At 36.3% G+C, this 17,938-nt stretch overlaps 1 protein-coding gene across 1 annotated transcript in view; it reads left to right on the top strand.

Annotated features, from left to right (window-relative positions):
• GALC (galactosylceramidase) overlaps nt 1–13,922 on the top strand; it is a 35,899-nt gene extending 21,977 nt beyond the window's left edge. Inside the window, exons 8-17 of the mRNA XM_010003740.1 lie at nt 949–1,104; nt 2,575–2,699; nt 3,669–3,796; nt 4,253–4,342; nt 5,580–5,669; nt 6,736–6,880; nt 7,377–7,557; nt 10,372–10,535; nt 11,950–12,026; nt 13,779–13,922. Coding sequence (XP_010002042.1) covers nt 949–1,104; nt 2,575–2,699; nt 3,669–3,796; nt 4,253–4,342; nt 5,580–5,669; nt 6,736–6,880; nt 7,377–7,557; nt 10,372–10,535; nt 11,950–12,026; nt 13,779–13,922 — 1,300 coding nt within the window. The remainder of the gene's footprint in view (nt 1–948; nt 1,105–2,574; nt 2,700–3,668; nt 3,797–4,252; nt 4,343–5,579; nt 5,670–6,735; nt 6,881–7,376; nt 7,558–10,371; nt 10,536–11,949; nt 12,027–13,778) is intronic.
• Nucleotides 13,923–17,938: the final 4,016 nt, after the last annotated feature.

Below are 17,938 nucleotides of genomic sequence, written 5' to 3'. Positions count from 1 at the left end.
TTCAGCAGGGAAGGATGTAACAAAAATCTGTTATATTGTCATTAGTGAAGTTATGTATGAAGGACTACAATGCTGGGAAATGGCCCATTGTCCAGTAGGGGAAAAATACTAAAAACAAAAACCCCAATAGTACAGAAAAACTGGTATTTCTTGTGTCCCTGTTACAAATCTACCAGTTGATTATGTTTCAGGTGAATATCAAAGGAAATGTTTATGCCTTCCTTTCCAGTGCTGATAGTTTCATTTCAGTGCATGTATGTAGTGTGTTCAATGAAGGCAAAAATCATCCTGTTTTTCGAATGTGATTTGAAAGATTTTGTTTCAGATAAATTTGGCACAGCGAATCTGTGTTGTGGTTGAGTATAATCAGTAGTCTTTCTTTGGGAGAAGGAATCTCTACTCATACCGAGGCAGATCTTGGAATGAAATTAGCATTTATTCTATGTTTCAATTAATTTTAGTTTGCATCTCTGTAACTTTTGTAGTCTGACTAGCATGCCTTTTCGAAACCTGAGTTTACAAAAAGATTGTGCGGTATTAACCAAGTTTATGTTTAGTCCTAAGACAATCGTGCAGTGAGGTTCATAGAATAATACCTAGTACTGTATCTTACTGTTGATTTTATAATTATTTGCAATTTTGTTTGGGATAGTACAGAGTAGCAACTATTTTCTCTAATTTTGCACATTGCAATTATGAAAGTCTTCAAGCTCACTTTCAGGATAGAACTTAATCAAAGCAGCAGAAATTGCACAATATGTTTAAAGCAATATGTTTATATTTATATGCTGGCAGCATATGAGTGCTCTCTCATATGATTTTCTTCTATTCCATTAGTATTATTCCAAAGAAAGTTTGGTTTTTCATTAACAGTTCAGAGGAGGTGAATAATTGCTGCTATTGATACTTCCCAGCTTTGATTTTTCTTCTTTTTAAAATACTATGTAGGGCTCACTATCCTGGAACAAAAACAGTGCCAAATGCTTTATTAACCAAGAAGAAACTGTGGTCTTCAGAAGATTACAGTACTTTTAATGATGAAGTAGGTGCAGGCTGCTGGGCTCGGATCCTGAACCAAAACTACGTGAATGGAAACATGACTGCGTAAGTGTTGTGTGCTGTTGCTCACTTTCACAGCTGTGTATGGAAGAATTCTCTCAAGTACTATATAACACATCTGTCTGCTATGGTAAGATAGTAGGTAAACTCTCCACTGTTGATCTGAATTAAAATATAATAAGGTATGAAGTCTACTGTCCTCTACCTCTTTTTGAGGTAGAAATCCCACAAGTTTTAATGAATTTTTGAGTTACTATTCCACAGTTTCCAACGGCTTATGCAGCTGAGTGAGATATTAGCTGTTTTCTGCATATTTAAATTCCAAACTGGAAGAAAGCTGTTCTATTTATTGAGAAATTATATAACTCTTGGTTTTAGAAGAAAATAGAAAAATACTTTCATGTTCTAGTGCAGCAAATACTAATCTGAAAGAAAAAAAACTGATTAAAGAAAATGCAGGCATTGAGATGTAATCAAAATTATTCAAAGCCTTTAGCTTTTATGTAAGTTTATTTTTGCAAAAACAGAAGTTATTTTTGTCTCAAATGTTTCAAATGGAGCACAACAAAAGCACTTGGATGCTTGTCAAGGGAAGTTTCTTGAATCATCTTGTTCCTATGAATCTTCTCTCTCTGGCACTGCAAACTGAAGTTTTCTAATGGATTAATGTTTCCTATGTGAATTTTTTACCATTCTGGTTCCTTCTTGACTCTCAGAGGCTTTAATATCTTACTTTGGGGTCTGTCTTTTCCCGTTTTGTTTTATGTTTTGTTTTTCTAACAAGACCTTTTTAATTGCACATACCCCATTTGTTTAGCAACCTGACAGTCAAACTTGTGCATTTTACTTAGAAATTATTGTGGAATAGCTCCAAGTCCATCTATCCAATATTTAAGTTATCTTGCCTTTCATATTGAAAACATTCTTTCTGGTGAAAGGCAGTTTACCTTCCTGCTAAGCTCGTTTCCTCAGAACCTGAGTTCTTTATACATCTCTAAACGTGTCTTGCCAACTTCTTGAAATAGCAAACGACACCTGGAGTATGGCTGCTTGGCTTTATCTGTTCATTATTTATATAAAGGAAGGATTATTTTTTTTCATGGTACTTAATTTTTTTCCCTTCAAAACAGAAAGAACAGTAAATATGAACAGTCTTTAATTCTCAGTACACATTTCCTTTAATGCACAACTTTTTGTGGTGCTATAGCCAGAGAATGTATAATGGGTTTTGTAAGATATTCTCAACACTGAACGTTGATTTGTTTTTATTCTTCTCTCCTATAGGTTTTTTGTTGTTGTTGTTGTTTGTTTTGGCATTATTTTGTGTTTAGGGTGGGGGTTTTTTTGCCTTTTTTTTTCTGCCTGCCTGCTTGCCTGCCTCCCTCCCTCCCTTTGGGTTTTTTCCTTACATTTTTTTTTCATCGTTTCCTAGAGAAAAAAGAGGAATACATTCTTGTACTAAATTCATCTAATCCTATGATATGAATGGGGTAAACAAACCTGTTTTTCTTCCAGAACCATTGCATGGAACTTGGTGGCTAGTTATTATGAAGAGTTGCCCTTTGGTCGATGTGGATTAATGACAGCACAAGAACCATGGAGTGGCCACTATACAGTAGAAGCTCCCATCTGGATTACAGGTAAAAAGTTTGTAGTTAAAAGTTCAATGATCTAACATGGAGCGTAACTATTTTTCAAGGCCTTTATTTATTTAGTAGTGTGTATTTTTTTGTACAAGATTATATTAGTTTTATTGAAAATTTTGTGAATACTTCAAAAAAGAATGGAAAAAAGCTCCTTTCACTAGAAATTGGAAAGATCTAGGAGTAGGGGAATCTTAATATTTGACTGTTAGATATAGCAGAAATTAGTAAACTACTGCCTTTTATGGCTGTTACTTAAAGTAATTAATTATATATTGATCTGAAGTGCCAGGTTAGTGTTAGTTCCTTTCCCTCTTTTATTTTTTAATCCCTAAGTAGATACTTGATACATCTCAGTTTGAGAAAATGGAACAAAGAAACTCTGTATTCTTGTCCTACTTGAGATTCTTGGAATTTGTGAGTCAGCATTTCCTTTTGCTTGGGGAAGGAGGAATACATTCACATAGTGTCTATGTACACGTGATTCACTGGTAGTCCTGTAGTATTTTAGTGTCTTTGCCACAGTTCAGTAGAGCAGGTGGCATATGTAACCTTACTTAATTGTTCCTCATGGAGATGCCCATCTATACTTTCTCTGGTTCGACTGTTTAATTAATTAAAAAAAAACCCAGATATTTCAGAAAATCTAGACAGTATGAGTACTCATATTGAATGTATGTGATCGATTTATATAGTGGTATAGTAGTTTTTAACTTTTCAGTCTGCCACAGAGCTCATGTTTTTAAGATTATAGTTTTTAAGTGTTTAAGTTGAAATAATTTTTTAATTCTTTATTCTTTCTTCCTGTATAGGTAGAATGTGCTTTGTAACTTTCATTAGTTTCTTCCCAACATCAAGTTTTTGTCATGTAAGAATGTATGAGAAAAATCTAATTCAGACTAGAAATGGAATTATTTTTTATGAAGACTTAATTATTTCTTCTGATTTGTGTTCTGTCTGTCTCAGCACACACAACACAGTTTACTCAACCAGGCTGGTCGTACTTGAAAATGGATGGACACTTAGAAGGAGGTGGCAGTTTTGTAGCTTTGACAGATGGCTTAGGAAACCTTACCATCATCATTGAAACTATGGTATGTGCATCAGCAATTCCAATGAACTGGAAAAGATAAATTAAATGTTTTGTTGTAAGGAACATATTTTGATTTATGTAGTTCAGTATCTGTGAGTATGTTGTTTGATGCTTATAGCTTTGCTAGTGAGACCTCTAGAGGTCCTTCTAGCAATCTAAACTTTGACTAGCTAGTTGCATCTTTGGGGAGACCAATATAGATCGTATTTATATAACAAATTAGCTTTAATTTGATTGCACACTCTGGGAGGATATTAAATAATATGCTTTTTTAAAGCAGTGTTCAAAATAAAATTATTAAGCTACTATATATTTAGTTAAGATAACAGCAAAATAAATAGTAGCAAATGCATCCTGTGTTTCTTTTTCAATTTCAGTTTATGCTGTATGGTTTTCATGAACATTACCATGTGATGCATCCCAGTAATGTATGCTTCTTTTGTTACGTTTTTTTCAGACTCATAATCACTCCCAATGTATCAGGCCTCTACTGCCTCATTTCACTGTGACACCTCAGAAAGCAACTTTCTACCTCCAAGGGTCATTTGTAAGTACATCTTAATATATTTAATCAGTCTCGTAAAATTAATTGCTATCCATAATAAAATAAAATACAAGGAAGACAATATCAGAGGTTAGCAAGGATTTGGAGTTCTTTACCTCCAATACTAGAGGCTGGTACACACCTTGTTCTGCTTTTACCATGAAAAGTAATGTCATAACTGAATTTGTAGAATTACTGCTTCCCATTGTAGTGATCTGTATATTTAAGAAGAAGTTCAGGAGAATGGAAGTGCAATTGGAATTTTCTTTAGGATTTATGCTGGGTGGTCTGACATGTTGACCTTTCTAGTTGTTCCTTTCTGGGCAAGTAACTGCAGTTGTTTATATACTGTAGGTTATGTTGTTCTAGTCTATAAAGAGATATTCTGAGTTTCCCAGTTGTTTTTTGGGTTTGTATTTGTTTTGTTTTTTAATCTTACTAAACTAAATTTCCCGTAAAATGTGAACAATATTTTCACATTGTAAACTGGAGTGAAGCTTTGTTAGTTTGGATGATTGTTTCTCAGCAGCTGAAAGTGATTACTTATTTGGAATTTGATTTTTGGTAGCAGTAGGCTCCTTTCATTTAGGAGGAGATAGTTTGGGCAATACTTCTGAGATTTGCTTAGGAAAAGTAGTTGAGCATCACTTCTGGTATACAGCTGCCTTTGTGGGAAGTATCAGACAGCTTATCCAAACAAAACTCTAGGTTGCTTGCTTTATTGTTTATCAAGGTAACTAAAAAAAAAAAGTAGGAGTTGGATATGATTAAAATTTATAACTAATGTAGTTGATGTTCCATAGGGTTGCAGATGTTTGGACTTCTGTAAGCGAAGTACTTTGCTTAAAAGTTAAGATCAAAGAACCAGCAACTAAACTAAAGGTCTCATTAAAACAAAATTAGCAGGAGATTATTTATGCCTGGCTGCTTCTAGGCAGAGACCTTGTATCAAACATGTACTGTTGTCTGTAATATAGAAGCTAAAAATTACGTGTGTGATTGCAATGCTTTTGCTGTATTTATAAACAGCATTACTGCATGTTAGGACAATGGCTTATTGACAGGTAAAGTATATTGTGTAATGGCTGCCTGAATGGAGCAATGGCCTGTAATGGGATCAACCACTTTAAAACAACAAAATTGAGATATCCTTAGAGGAGTGATATTTCTCAAGGTGAATATTCAAGGTTTTTTTTTTTTGTTGTTTGTTTGTTTTATTTGATATTGTGTTTCATTGTAGTATCTGGTGGAAACCCTTCAAGTGTGGCGTTCTAGACTCGGTTTTGAATCTGGAAAATCTAGTCTTTTCCAGCAACTCCATCCTGTAAAGGTAAATCGATCATTTTTAATGACAGTCTCTCTGCAATTTCAGGTGTTTCTTCCTTCTTTGTTGGGACCCCTGGACTTTCATACTTAAATTGCATAATAAGTGCATGTTTCATTAGTTCTGCTTAAGTACAGCTGTACTAGATATATACAAGCTTACCTAGTGGTAATAAAAAGTTTGAGGGAAAGATTGGAAAGAGACTTTTGAAATAGCTTGGAGATACTAAATGATGAGGCATAAATGAGTTTTTTGCCTTCAATCAGGACTTTATAGAGGATGTCCTTTAATTCAGGAACTTAGTTATTTTATATTTTGGTGTCACAGTTTGACTCAGGTCTGACAACAATGCTCTTGATCTCCTCCCCCCCCAACCCAGGTAGGGAAGGAGAGAGAGAAAAAGAGAGAGACTTGGCTGGATTGAAAACTAAACTACACAGCTTTAATTAAAACACTAATGAATGATACAAGAAAATATATACAATTATGTACAGATATGTTCAGGAATGGGCAAAAGCCTCTTGCCTCCCCCCACCCCAGCAACTCCCACAGCACTTCCCTGAACTGGGAAGAGTCCCGAGGAATCCCGAAGCTGCTGCTGGAACAGAGCAGAGAGTTATGGGGGTCAGGAGATCTCGAGCCTGAGGGTCTACGGTGATGGATGAACAGTGTCCTCCCTGGATGCCGGCCATGGACGGAAGAGAAGGGAGAAGAAGGAGGAAGGAAGGAAGTTGTCTTCTGTGTTCTCTGACCTTCCTTTTAGCTTACGTAGATATATGGAATGGAATATCTTTGGCCAATTTTGCTGTCCATCTAACTCAGCCTCCTACGGGGGGGTCACAGATCTCCCCATAGCGTCTGAGCCGGCAGAGTGCAGGTGCGGCCTTGAAGCCTCAGTAGTTAGAAAAACATTCCACTGTCTTATCAGCCTAGCAGAACACACTGTTGCAAGTTACAAGAAAGCTTACTGAAGGAAAAAAAAATCAGTAAAAAGAAAAATTGGCTTCATCCTGGCTCAAACCAGGACATTTGGTTACCTGATTTTTGTAGCTTGAGCTTTCTTTAATTCCAGGTGTGGAAGGGAAGTTTTTCTTTACACCTAAAAGAGGATGAAGTCTACACTTTAACCACACTCAAGACAGGACAGAAATGTGGTTTCCCAGAGCCTCCACCACCTCAGCCCTTTCCTTCAAATTACAAAGATGATTTCAATATTCGTAAGTAAGAATTATCTTCTCCAAAAACGTAATTTACATACATTTATAGTCCTAATGTAGAAAGGCAGTAACAATTATGTTATTTGACTCTTCTAATGTAAACAATGTGAAGTAGTCTGAATGTATGCTTTATTTTCTTCATTTATACCTGCATTTCCAATAGCTTACACCTGTATACTTCACCTGCAATGAGGTGTTTATTTCTGTGTCTTAACCAACTGGTCACTAACAGTTTTAGAGTTCTTGATTCAAATAGTCTATCTCACAACTCTAGTGGACTGCTAATTTACATTGCTGGTGTGTTTGCAAAAACTTGGGTCTGGTTAAAAACAAAACTGAAAATACCTTTGAACACCTAAACCTTCAGCTTTGGAGGCTGTATTTTGGTACAGTAAGTAAAAATTCTGGGGTATATTTTCAGAGGAAATTTCTGAAAATGAGTACAGAGAAGAAAAATTATGTTTTGGTGTTGACATGTATTTTGATTTTTGAACAGGTAATCCACCTTTCAGTGAAGCCCCAAATTTTGCAGATCAGACAGGTGTGTTTGAATACTTCATAAATGCCTCTGACCCAGGAGATCATGTGTTCACACTCCGACAGGTGGTGGTTCAGCGACCTGTCACTTGGGTTTCTGATGCAGACCAGACCATCAGTATCATAGGAAATTTTCAGTGGTATGTAAATACTATTTTCTAGTTATGTCTGGGGAAGTGCTACCATGAGACATATTCTGATAAGTTAATATGTGTCAAGCCTCATTTCTCTTGGACAGACTCCTTCTAGACATGTAGAAATTATGGCTTAAGGGGGTTTCTAAAAGTCACTGAGCCCTTATCATTGCTGTTGCCAGCTCTAAGACATCAACTCTGTCTTTGTCTAAACAAGTCTTAAAAAGATCCAAAGGTGGAGAGTCCACCATATCTTTTGGTAGCTTGGCCTACTGCTTCACTGTCTGGGAAATCTTATTTCCTAGTATTCTGCTGGGCATGTTTGTTTAAGCTGTGTTTTTGGAACAATGGATCTATCCTGGCATAGTAGAAAGACCAAGTCAAAATTGTAATTCAGAGTGTGCACTGAGTTTCAATAAGTTTTTAAATGGGACAAAAAATTGATTCAGTTTGAATTAGTGAATTATGAGTTGTCTTGCTTGATGGTTAATGATTTGATGAATCTTGTATCAATGTCTGGGATGTCTGTCCCTTGTACCTTGTATCTTGTTCCTTGTATCAATGCCTGTCTGGGAGCTAATTCAGTTACGTTTGTTGCAGACTGCCATCTTCTGAGCAGTTCCTAGAACTGTGTGGTTTTGATTCAACTGATACTTAAGCCAGTATCATTTCTGGGTAAATGTAACTGAGATTTACTGGTTTAATAAGAGTATGATTGTGATTGCAATTTTTTCTAGAAGCTATAATGATGGCAATTGGAATCAAGTAGCATGTTTTAGCATAATTTTTATTAAAAATTAAACTTTTGGGAAAGAGCTTGTTAGTGAATTGGTTTAGTAAGTATTAATAAACTTTATGCTAAAACCTTTTACTTCTATTTGGAAGTCTAGATCAAATTCTTTTGATATGTTATTATTTAAAATAGCCATTCTGTCACTTTTTTTATGCTTTGATGGGTCACTGATCCCTCAAATGCTTTTTCAGAATATGTTTCATGCTTCCAATTTCTGTCCTGGACAAGTGATTGAATCGCTTTGCTCTGGAGCCTGGAAGAATACCACCGTCTTGTAGCTGAAGGTTTTTCTTCAGTTACCTGATGGGTTTTTTTGCAAACTTTTGTTAAGTAGAGTCTCATATTTGCCCTATAATCAACTTTCTCTCACTGGGAACATCATAATCAGTGATCTCTCTAACACCTACACAGGGTGTATTCTTAAATTACAGTGCTGAGATTCCTAAAAACTGCCTATTATTTCATTTTGGTTCCATTTCTTTCTGAACATTCATCTTGTTTTCAGAACCAAGCTTGTTTCCTGCATATTCAACTGATTCTTCAAGTTTTACTGATTTATAACTTTTTATAGTCTTCAATTTTGGGCCCTCTGTTTTGTTTGCTTTGTCTTCCCTTTAAGGCTCATCTTGTCCTAGGTAGATGTTTTCAATCATTAGTGTATGTTATTGAAATACAGAACCAATATTACAGTCACCAATAGCAATTTATTCTGATTAAAAATCAGAACTGTTTAGATAGTTTTAGTTTGGATTTGAGTTTTGTTCTTGTGAAAGCTTTTTTGTTTCTACTCCTGAAATTAGTGTTTTGCTCTGGTGTTATGATTGAACCTTGCTGTATCCTGAAAATCTTACAATTTAACTCATTCTACATTGCTTCCAATCTCTTTTTAATGGCTTAAGCATGATGTGGTGGTCTCTTGTTTAATACACAGGGAGACAAGAAAGAAGTCTTGTTTGTGTAATGAAAATGTATCAAAAAATCTGCTACTTCTAATAACATTACATTAGAATGTAATCTTAGATTGTTCTTACTATTATGTAAAAGCTGGAGAGAAGTGTTGGTAAAATAAACATTTATGATTTAGTTATCATCTGAGCTAATGTCATAGAGAGTCTTTTTACATTCTGAAAGTGATTATAGATAATTAGAAACTTCCTAAATGTGTGACCCTGATGCTGTATCCATAGTGCAAGTCCTTTCAGACATGGAATGCATATTTTGGAATTTATATTAGTAGAGGAAAAGCATGCCTTTATCTTTATTGTTAAGAGGCGTGTGGCACAACTTCAGGGCAGGGGAAATATAGTAAATTTTCTATGTGCCATTTGATCGTTCTGGTATTCCTTTGCTTTATTCTCCTTCACAGTTGTTATTATTTGTACAGTGTGGTGCTTTACTGTTGAGCTGAATTATTGTCTTAGGAAAATGAACTAATTTCAACCCACTTGAACACTGTGTTTAAAAAATTTTTTTTGGCTTTTGGGCAAGAGGTCTGGATTCTTTAAGACTTGACCTGTATTAAAAATTGTAGAAAAATATAGATCAAAGTGCTATGATTTTGAATCTTGGATTTCATTTGGTTATCTAAAAGCAACCGACTTTTCATTTTGTAGACCTGAAAGTTTTTCTGTGGAGATGCAAAACTTCTATGTGGGTATTTTTAGTTTGTTGGGGTTTTTTATTATTATTATTACTATTTTTCTCTTTTTTTGGGTTGTTTTTTGTTTTGTTTTTCTTGTTTTTGTTTTTTTTTTAATTAAGAAAAAATAATTGAAAGTTGCTGACAATACGCTTTGTTGGTGATGTCTGAGAAGAATTTTTTTTCCTAAGGAAATCTGTGGATTCACAGGTGGGAAAACAACCAGTCTTGACAAGTCCTGTATATCTCGCAGCTGTAGGTTATGATTAGGATTCTTAAAACTTCCTTCAAAAAAGTTGCTGTACTCCATAGGGAATATTTTTCTATCTGCTGCTGGCTCAGAAAAATTTGATTCTTTGCTTGTTAAAACACTGGACTTCTCTTACAGGGTAAACATGACAATCACTTGTGACATCTACATAGAAAAACAACGTGATGGGGGTGTGTTTATTGCAGGAAGAGTTGACAATGGTGGGATATATGTTCGACGTACCAAAGGACTTTTCTTCTGGGTTTTTGCAGATGGCACCTACAGAATCACTGGTGACCTAGGTGAGCAGCTTTTTGCAGCAGTGTATGCTGACATATGGATGTGTCATTTTGTTAGCCTTGATAAAAATTACTAACATTCAGGTTTTGTAATTAAGTTATCATCATTATAAGTTGTACCTGTTGTGCTCTAATGATGGCCACATTTTGAATGTGAAGAGAGCATCTGAAGGCTACTGGCTGGTCTACTTCTCAGTCTCAGCTTTCTGGGTATTTTTTTTTTCTGCTGACAAAACCTATTTACATTAACAAATGTAAAGTATTTTGCTTTTCATAAAAACTCTAATACGGTATTAGTCACAGAAAGGTTTGATTTGTGTTTGTATACTACATCTAAAAAAGAAATCCTGCTTGAAATGCAGTGGCTTGTCTTTCAGAGCAGTGCAAGTTAGTGTATTCTGCTGTTAGTCTAGCTCAGTGGAGCAAGAGCGTGTTATGCTTGTGATTATAACATTCAATTGTGTTCATCTATAGAGCACGTGACAGGCACATGAAAGGGTGTATGTTGTGATACTTCATCAATAGCTAGAAGTTTTTTATTTACTTTGAAATAGTGTCAGGCTTTGTTTAGTGCATTTCCTACCACTTCATGAGTATAACCAAAGTTTTCAATAGTTTCTGAGTCAAATGCAGCTTCCAGATCTACAGAGGATCTGATACGAAGACAACCCATAATGACCCATTTCACATACTCATGTTTAGGATCAACTCCAGTATTTATTTTTAATAAGGGAGAACAATGTTACTCAGTTTCTAGGGTTGTCAAAAATAATTTTTCCTAGATGAAATGAGAGTATTTCATTAACCACCTCATTATTTCAGACCGAGACATCTGTGATAGTTTTTTACTCTACAGCTGTTTTCAGTGATCTTAGTGTTTTTCTACAAGGGAGCCTGAATGTTACATTAACTTGCAGCCAAAACTATCTATCTACTGAATAACTGAGATTTTACTTGTAACACCACATTTTTTTTCATGTCTTCCATCTTCCATTTTGCTTAGCTTACATTTTGATTAGAAATAAGAAACATGATGACATGGCAACTCAAACCCTCTGATTTTGAGAAGTTCCAATACATAAACAAGGAGATTTATAGATCAGAGCTATAGAAGCAGAGCAATGGCTACAGTTACACTTCACAAACCCATACTCTCAATAGAGTGAATCCTTATCTCAGGCCAAACTCCCAAGAGTATTGGAGATTTCAGTGGAAAAACAGTCCTGGCAAAACAGGAGAATGCACTGATAATGTCCAGGTTTGCGTGTTAAGCCTTTCGTGTTGCAGTTGAAATTGGTAAGATGCTAGTCTGGAACACTTCTGAAAATGGTGTTCTTTTCCTTTTACTGGCTTGGTATTTATCAGTCTCAGCAAAGGAGTGAAGTAATATTTTGCTAACCTTCAGCATGTTTTGCAGCTGGAGAAGAAATATTAATGAAAGGACTTTCTGGTGTCCGGGATAATGCATGGCACACACTAACTCTGAACATTCAGGTAAGGACACAGGCAAAAAGCTAGAAAACCAGTTATGAAATATCTAGTCCAAAATGGTTTAGGCAAAACTATGTTATACTGTTGACTGTCTACTTGCATTAGTTTGTCCTATCTAAAATATAAACAATGTCATTATAAACCAGTATTCAAATTCTGTACCAGGTTCTGCTGCCTAAGAGGTCCTGAGAAACTGGAGAGGGAATAGAAAATAACTGGAAAGACGAGTTGAAAGCTGGAGATAAAAGGGCTGGAGAAGCAAATGTTTTGTTTAATTAAGAGATTGTAACTTGACTTCCTGTTCTGAAGACTTGTCAGTAAGCTAAGTTAGCCCATTTTACAAATCTGGCTCCCACCAATTGCCTTTGCATGTTAAGGTCTTGTACGTGGAGTTAGTAAAGGACTGGGAAACTCAGAGAAGCTGCCATCCTTTTTTTCTACACTGAAAAAGCATGGGCATAGTATGCCCCACAGTTGATGAGAAGCCTGTTCACGTTTTTCCCTTCCCCTCACTTCACCCCTTTTGTCCATAATCACTTGGTGAGGAAAGTAATGCCAAGTTCTACTTTAAATATATCTGTATGGTTAGCTACGTTTGTGATGTTGGTGCAAGTAATTAAAAGGCTTTAAGTTCCTCTACTGAAAGCCTGATCCCTTTGCCTAATGTAACTTTTGCAAATGCAGTGTGGCCTGAAATGTGGGAATGCTTGAATCCTACCTGAGATCTACTGAAGGCAGCTCTCTTTTAAAATTATGCACTGAGTCTTTTCCTCATCCTAAAATGTCAGTGAATATTAGAAGCTGGTTTGTGCCTTCTGTGCTTTCATGTTTGGAGACAAAGGGACACTTGGACCTGAGGAATTCACTGGAATGGATGTACTTTAGTTTTGTTTTTTTTTTATACCCACACTGACCATGTTGATTGCTATCTTTAAAGTGGGCCAAGGCATTTTTTTACTTGAATGGGGTGCTGAAGATGAACATGAATAATTTAAAACACTAAACAGTGGTGGTAGTTTTAAAATGATGATGCTACAAACTTCCATCTGTGCTGTTGAAGCATTTTGTACCACATATGTCTTTGATGTAATGACAAATGCAGAGCCCTCTTTAAAGAATTCTCACACTGACTCCTTGAAAGGCATTCTTTGCTTTTACCCGTGTCTGTAATTATATTTCAGATTAAGCAATAAAAGTAAACTGAAGTACTTCTTTTCTAAATGCTGTTTAATGGAACACTGGCAAGATAAATAGTAAATTTTCCTGAAACTGTTTTTCATTTTAGTGTCCACATGATACTTGAACATTCTGCTGTCCCCTGTCCTTCTCCCTCTCAGCTTAATGACTTAAATACATCTCTCTTTCCTTTTGACTTTTGCCTAATTCTGCAGAATCAGTGCCAGCTGTATCAAATCCCCTTAAGGCAGTTGGGCTATTTGAGGGAGCCTGACACAAGTGGAAGAGGAAAACCAGTTTACCTTTAAGATTCTACACAGAGTTTGCAAAGCCGTGACTTAGGGAAGGATGGACCTTTTATATATGCAGTGCAAAGATGTCAGATCTGTTTCACAGATCTGGTAGGCACTGGAGGATTCCATACAATATTTAGAAGCACTTCTGCTTGGAAAATGTGTGAAATGTAGTTGAACGTTGACATATTTCTGCCTTGTCTCTACTTCCAGTGTGAGTATGCTCTGTCAATACACTGAGTCACTGGGTTTTGCAAATATAACTTCTTCCTTTTCTTTTTGACAGGGCACTTCAGCATCAGGACTGTTAAATGGTTACCCACTCTGGGAGAACGTCACCATTTCTGAACCAAGTAACGGCTGGGCTGCTATTGGAACTCGCTCGTTTGAGTTTGCACAGTTTGACAACTTTCATGTTGAAGCAAGCTGAGGTGGCTTTTGCATTTGGAGAACACAGTTCTCATATTACTTCAAATATGAGCCAGTTCAAACTTTGAGGATGACTTTATGTTATGCTGAGATTGATCTGTTGGCAAGGAATCTGAATTCTGCCTTTTTTATTTGTTAAAGGTTTACTTGAGTAGGAATCAACATGACTGTAACTTTATCCCCTGGTTGCTATGGGATTTTTGCCCTTTGATATTTGGGGATAAATTTTAGTTTGAGGTGATGATGCAAACAAAATAATGGATTGGAATGTCTTTTAATAGTAACATCTGAAATTCACAGCTCGCTTTTAAGATAACTTCAGAAGTTAACAGAAAACAGAGGCATCTCAAGCTGCATTTTTAACACTTACATGATTGTGTCCATTCCTTTCATTCTGAAAGAACGACTTAAATGCCAGTAAGCCTTATGAGCCAGTGGCCCCATGCTTTTGTAGGTCTGTCATTCTCAGATTTCATTTGGATGAAGTATCTAGTTTTTCTGTAGTAAGAAAAAGATGTTTTGTCTGTATTTCTGCTACAGTCTGAAGCTAGACATTAGAGTACATTACTTCTTCCAGCTTTCATTGCCAGCCTTAAAATAATATTTTCAGTGGAATAGCAATGTGCCTTACCCATCCTACATCCTGCAAGATGCAAGATGTGCCTTACTTCTACACTACTTCCACTTTCCAATGAAAGGGTTGAAATGGATGAAAACATACCATAACTTGCAGTTTGTTAATGACAGCCTTGTGGCTTTTTTTTTTTTTTTGCATGGTGCAAAGAATAAATGCTTTGCATCATGGATTCTGGCAAGCACTGTGGAGTAAAGTTCAGAAGCAGTTTCAGATCCTTCAGAAAGGTAGGATTCTTTCTTGCTGTTGCTTCATTGTTTTCTTTCTAAGTTACTGTGCTCAAAAAAAAATAAATTGAGAACATAACGAGGTACTGAATGGGATTTTCATCACACACATTCCAAATTCAGTTGGTTTCTGACCTTTTCTTGTTTGTTGTTAGTCAATTTGAATGAAGATGATGTCTGTTGTCATAAGGAAACACTCCTCCTGTGTCCTTCTACCTTTCAAATTCACATTTTAGTTAATAAGCAAGTAGTTCCACAGACCAGATAGGGCATTAACAGCTGTGTGAGACTATCTGTAGCAGGCAATATCTTATCTTAGAATAACACATTTGCAGTATACTTTGATTTATACAGTTATTCTGGTCTGGTTTTTGAAAGCTGAGCCCAGCAAATATTAACTTCAGTCTTCAAAGTTGTCATCTAATATAGAGTTAAAGTAATATGAATCATTACTGGAAAGCTTTTATAAAGGTTCTTTTCCAAAATATCTTTTGAAGAAGACATGTCAAAATTCCATCTCTAATAAGCAGAAATGTTGTATAAGGCTTGCAAATATTAACTATTTACTTAACTGGATGAAAAATGAAAGCCTTTTTTCCACTTCAGTTTCATTTGATTGTTGAAGAAGGGATGCAAATCTGTTCATTACTTGCTTGATTTCAGAAGAGTTGTCACTGGTAACTCCAGATGTGAAGGAATCTAATTTTAGGTCCTCATATTCAGGTAGTATGAGTATAGGAGAAGAAGTCCTCAGAATACACTAATTTTATCTGTCATTGATTTCCCTAGTAGGATACTTCTTGGAGACTTCCTGGTAGCTTGTGTGGGTGCAAGCAGTGTTTGTGTAAGAGTGAGATCAGCAATGATGCAGTTACACCAAAGGAGCTGTTGAGGTTTTTTTTTTTACCTTTTAATGCACTAGTGCAATAAACTGTACTGTTAAATTGTATTGTTTCAGTGGAAGAGTTAATTTGTTTCTATCTTAATTTATAATGTTAGAGGATTAAACTAGAATGATTTAATGGTAATAAAATGTTATTAATCTTTGTATGTCTATAATTCTTCACCCTTCAGCAGAATGTAATATGTTTGGCAATAACAAGCTGTCAGGTCTTTCTTTGAGGGGTGGATTTATGTTGTTGATTATAAATACTAATCTTTCCAGATGGATGAATAAAACACTTCAAAAGAAGGCTTTATTTGTTCAGAGTTCTTCTGTTAATGGGTCTTGGTTTTCTTTGGTAAGAAAGCTGACAGTTTTTCCATTGTGATTCCTTGTAAACATGAATGGCATTAGTTTAATTGGGTTGGAAGACTTTTTCAAGCACTGTCTAGCCAAACAGTCCTCATTAACAAATATCTCAAAATCCATATGCAGTAGAACTTGTGCGGTTGATAAAAGGTTTTTTTATAGTGCTCAATGTACATTTATTTAAGGGCAATCATACAGAACTGCTGAGTACCAAGGGTTTGTGAGATTTAGCTGGAAGTTTGTTTCTAGGTATGGAAACAGACAGTGCTGTACAGATGCTCTTTAAAGTTTAAATGAGGCATCTTTACTCTGAATATCCGTTTGCATCTAGCTTTTCTCCTAAACTTAAGCATTCAGCTTCAAAAGTGGGGGGAAAATTCCATAGACCTAGTCTTGTTTTCCCTGGAAATACTGTCTCCCACTAGTCAGGTATGTGCTGCCACCTACACAAACACTGCATCAAAATAATTCTGTCCCTTCTCTGCCACGCTATCTTTGAGGCTAATCACAATGAGCACTTCTTGGGATTTTTCAAATTCCCACAAAAAAACCCCAAGATTCCCTTGCTTTAAAATTACAGGATATATGTTACTTTCAGCCACTGATGATGGTTATTTTTGCATCTGCCTCCTGATTTCACTGTACAACTGTACATTTCTAGTTCAGCTTTGATTTTTGGGTAGTAGTGGTTTGCTCTTTTTTCATTGAATCAGTTTTATTGCAGAGTAGAAGCAGGTTGGTTGTTTTCAGTTATTTTTTCATTCACTTACCTGAAGTTTTTGTCCAGAGTCCATTTTCTGGAGGGCTGTGCATATTATGAAAAGAACCACCACAATTATTCTTGTCTTTGGTTTCAGCAGCATGGCCAAAGAGGGATAGTGCTTGGAGACCTTATTATAGTCACTGATACTTTGAGCTTGGTGTGTTTTGTTTTTTTTTGTTTTTTTCTATCCCTCTTCTAAGTACTGCATTCATGTAAGTCTGGCACATGCTGGGGCAGAAAGTTGTAAAAAAAAACCCCAACACCTCCCTAATTTTAAGACTTGCTAGACTTGTAGTAGAATCAACAGGTAGCTATTTTTGAGTTTTTGAGCATATTATAGTTTAATACTAGATTAGAAGAACTGTGCCCATTAATGTCAGGGCTTGCTGAAACAAAATCAGAATCATAGCATTGTTTTGAGTGGAAAAGGCCTTTAAAATAATAAAGTCCAGGCATGCAAATCTTTCTCCATTTTTCTTGTACTATCACTTGTGAAAAGTCCCTCCCAGCTTTCCTGTAGGCTCCCTGCAAGTACTGGAAGACTGCTATAAGGTCTCTCCAGAGCTTTTTCTTCTCCAGGCTGAACAACCCCAGCTCTCTCAGCCTGTCTTCATAGGAGAGGTGCTTCAGCCCTCTGATCATCTTTGTGTCCCTCCTTTGGACTCGCTGCAAGAGCTCTATGTCCTTCTGTGTTGGGGTTTCCAGAACTGAACACAGTGCTCCAGTGTGGAGGGGGAGAATCCCCTCCCTTGACCTGCTGGTCGCACTTCTTTGATGCAGCCCTGATACAGTCAGCTTTCTGGGCTGCAGGCACACATTGCTGGCTCACGTTGAGCTTCTCGTCAATCAGCACTCGCAAGTCTGTCTCCTCAGGGCTGTTCTCAATCCATATTTTGCTCAGCCTGTATTTGTGCTTGGGATTGCCCTGACTGATGTGCAGAACCTTGTACTTGGCTTTATTGAGGCTCTTATGGTTCACCTGGGCCCTTCTCTCAAGTCTACCAAGGTACCTCTGGATGCCATCCCTTCCTTTTTTGACCAGGTCTCCTGTTTCCTTCTGGAAAGGACCCACATTTTCTGTAGTCTTCCTTTTATCACTGATGTAGAAACTTTTTTTGTCACTCTTCATTTAAATGTATCC

Source organism: Chaetura pelagica, unplaced genomic scaffold, assembly GCF_000747805.2.
Source record: "Chaetura pelagica isolate M959 unplaced genomic scaffold, ChaPel_1.0 scaffold48, whole genome shotgun sequence".
Taxonomy (NCBI): Eukaryota; Metazoa; Chordata; class Aves; order Apodiformes; family Apodidae; genus Chaetura; species Chaetura pelagica.
Note: the sequence above shows the minus strand (reverse complement) of the source record. Positions and strands in the feature narration are given on the sequence as shown.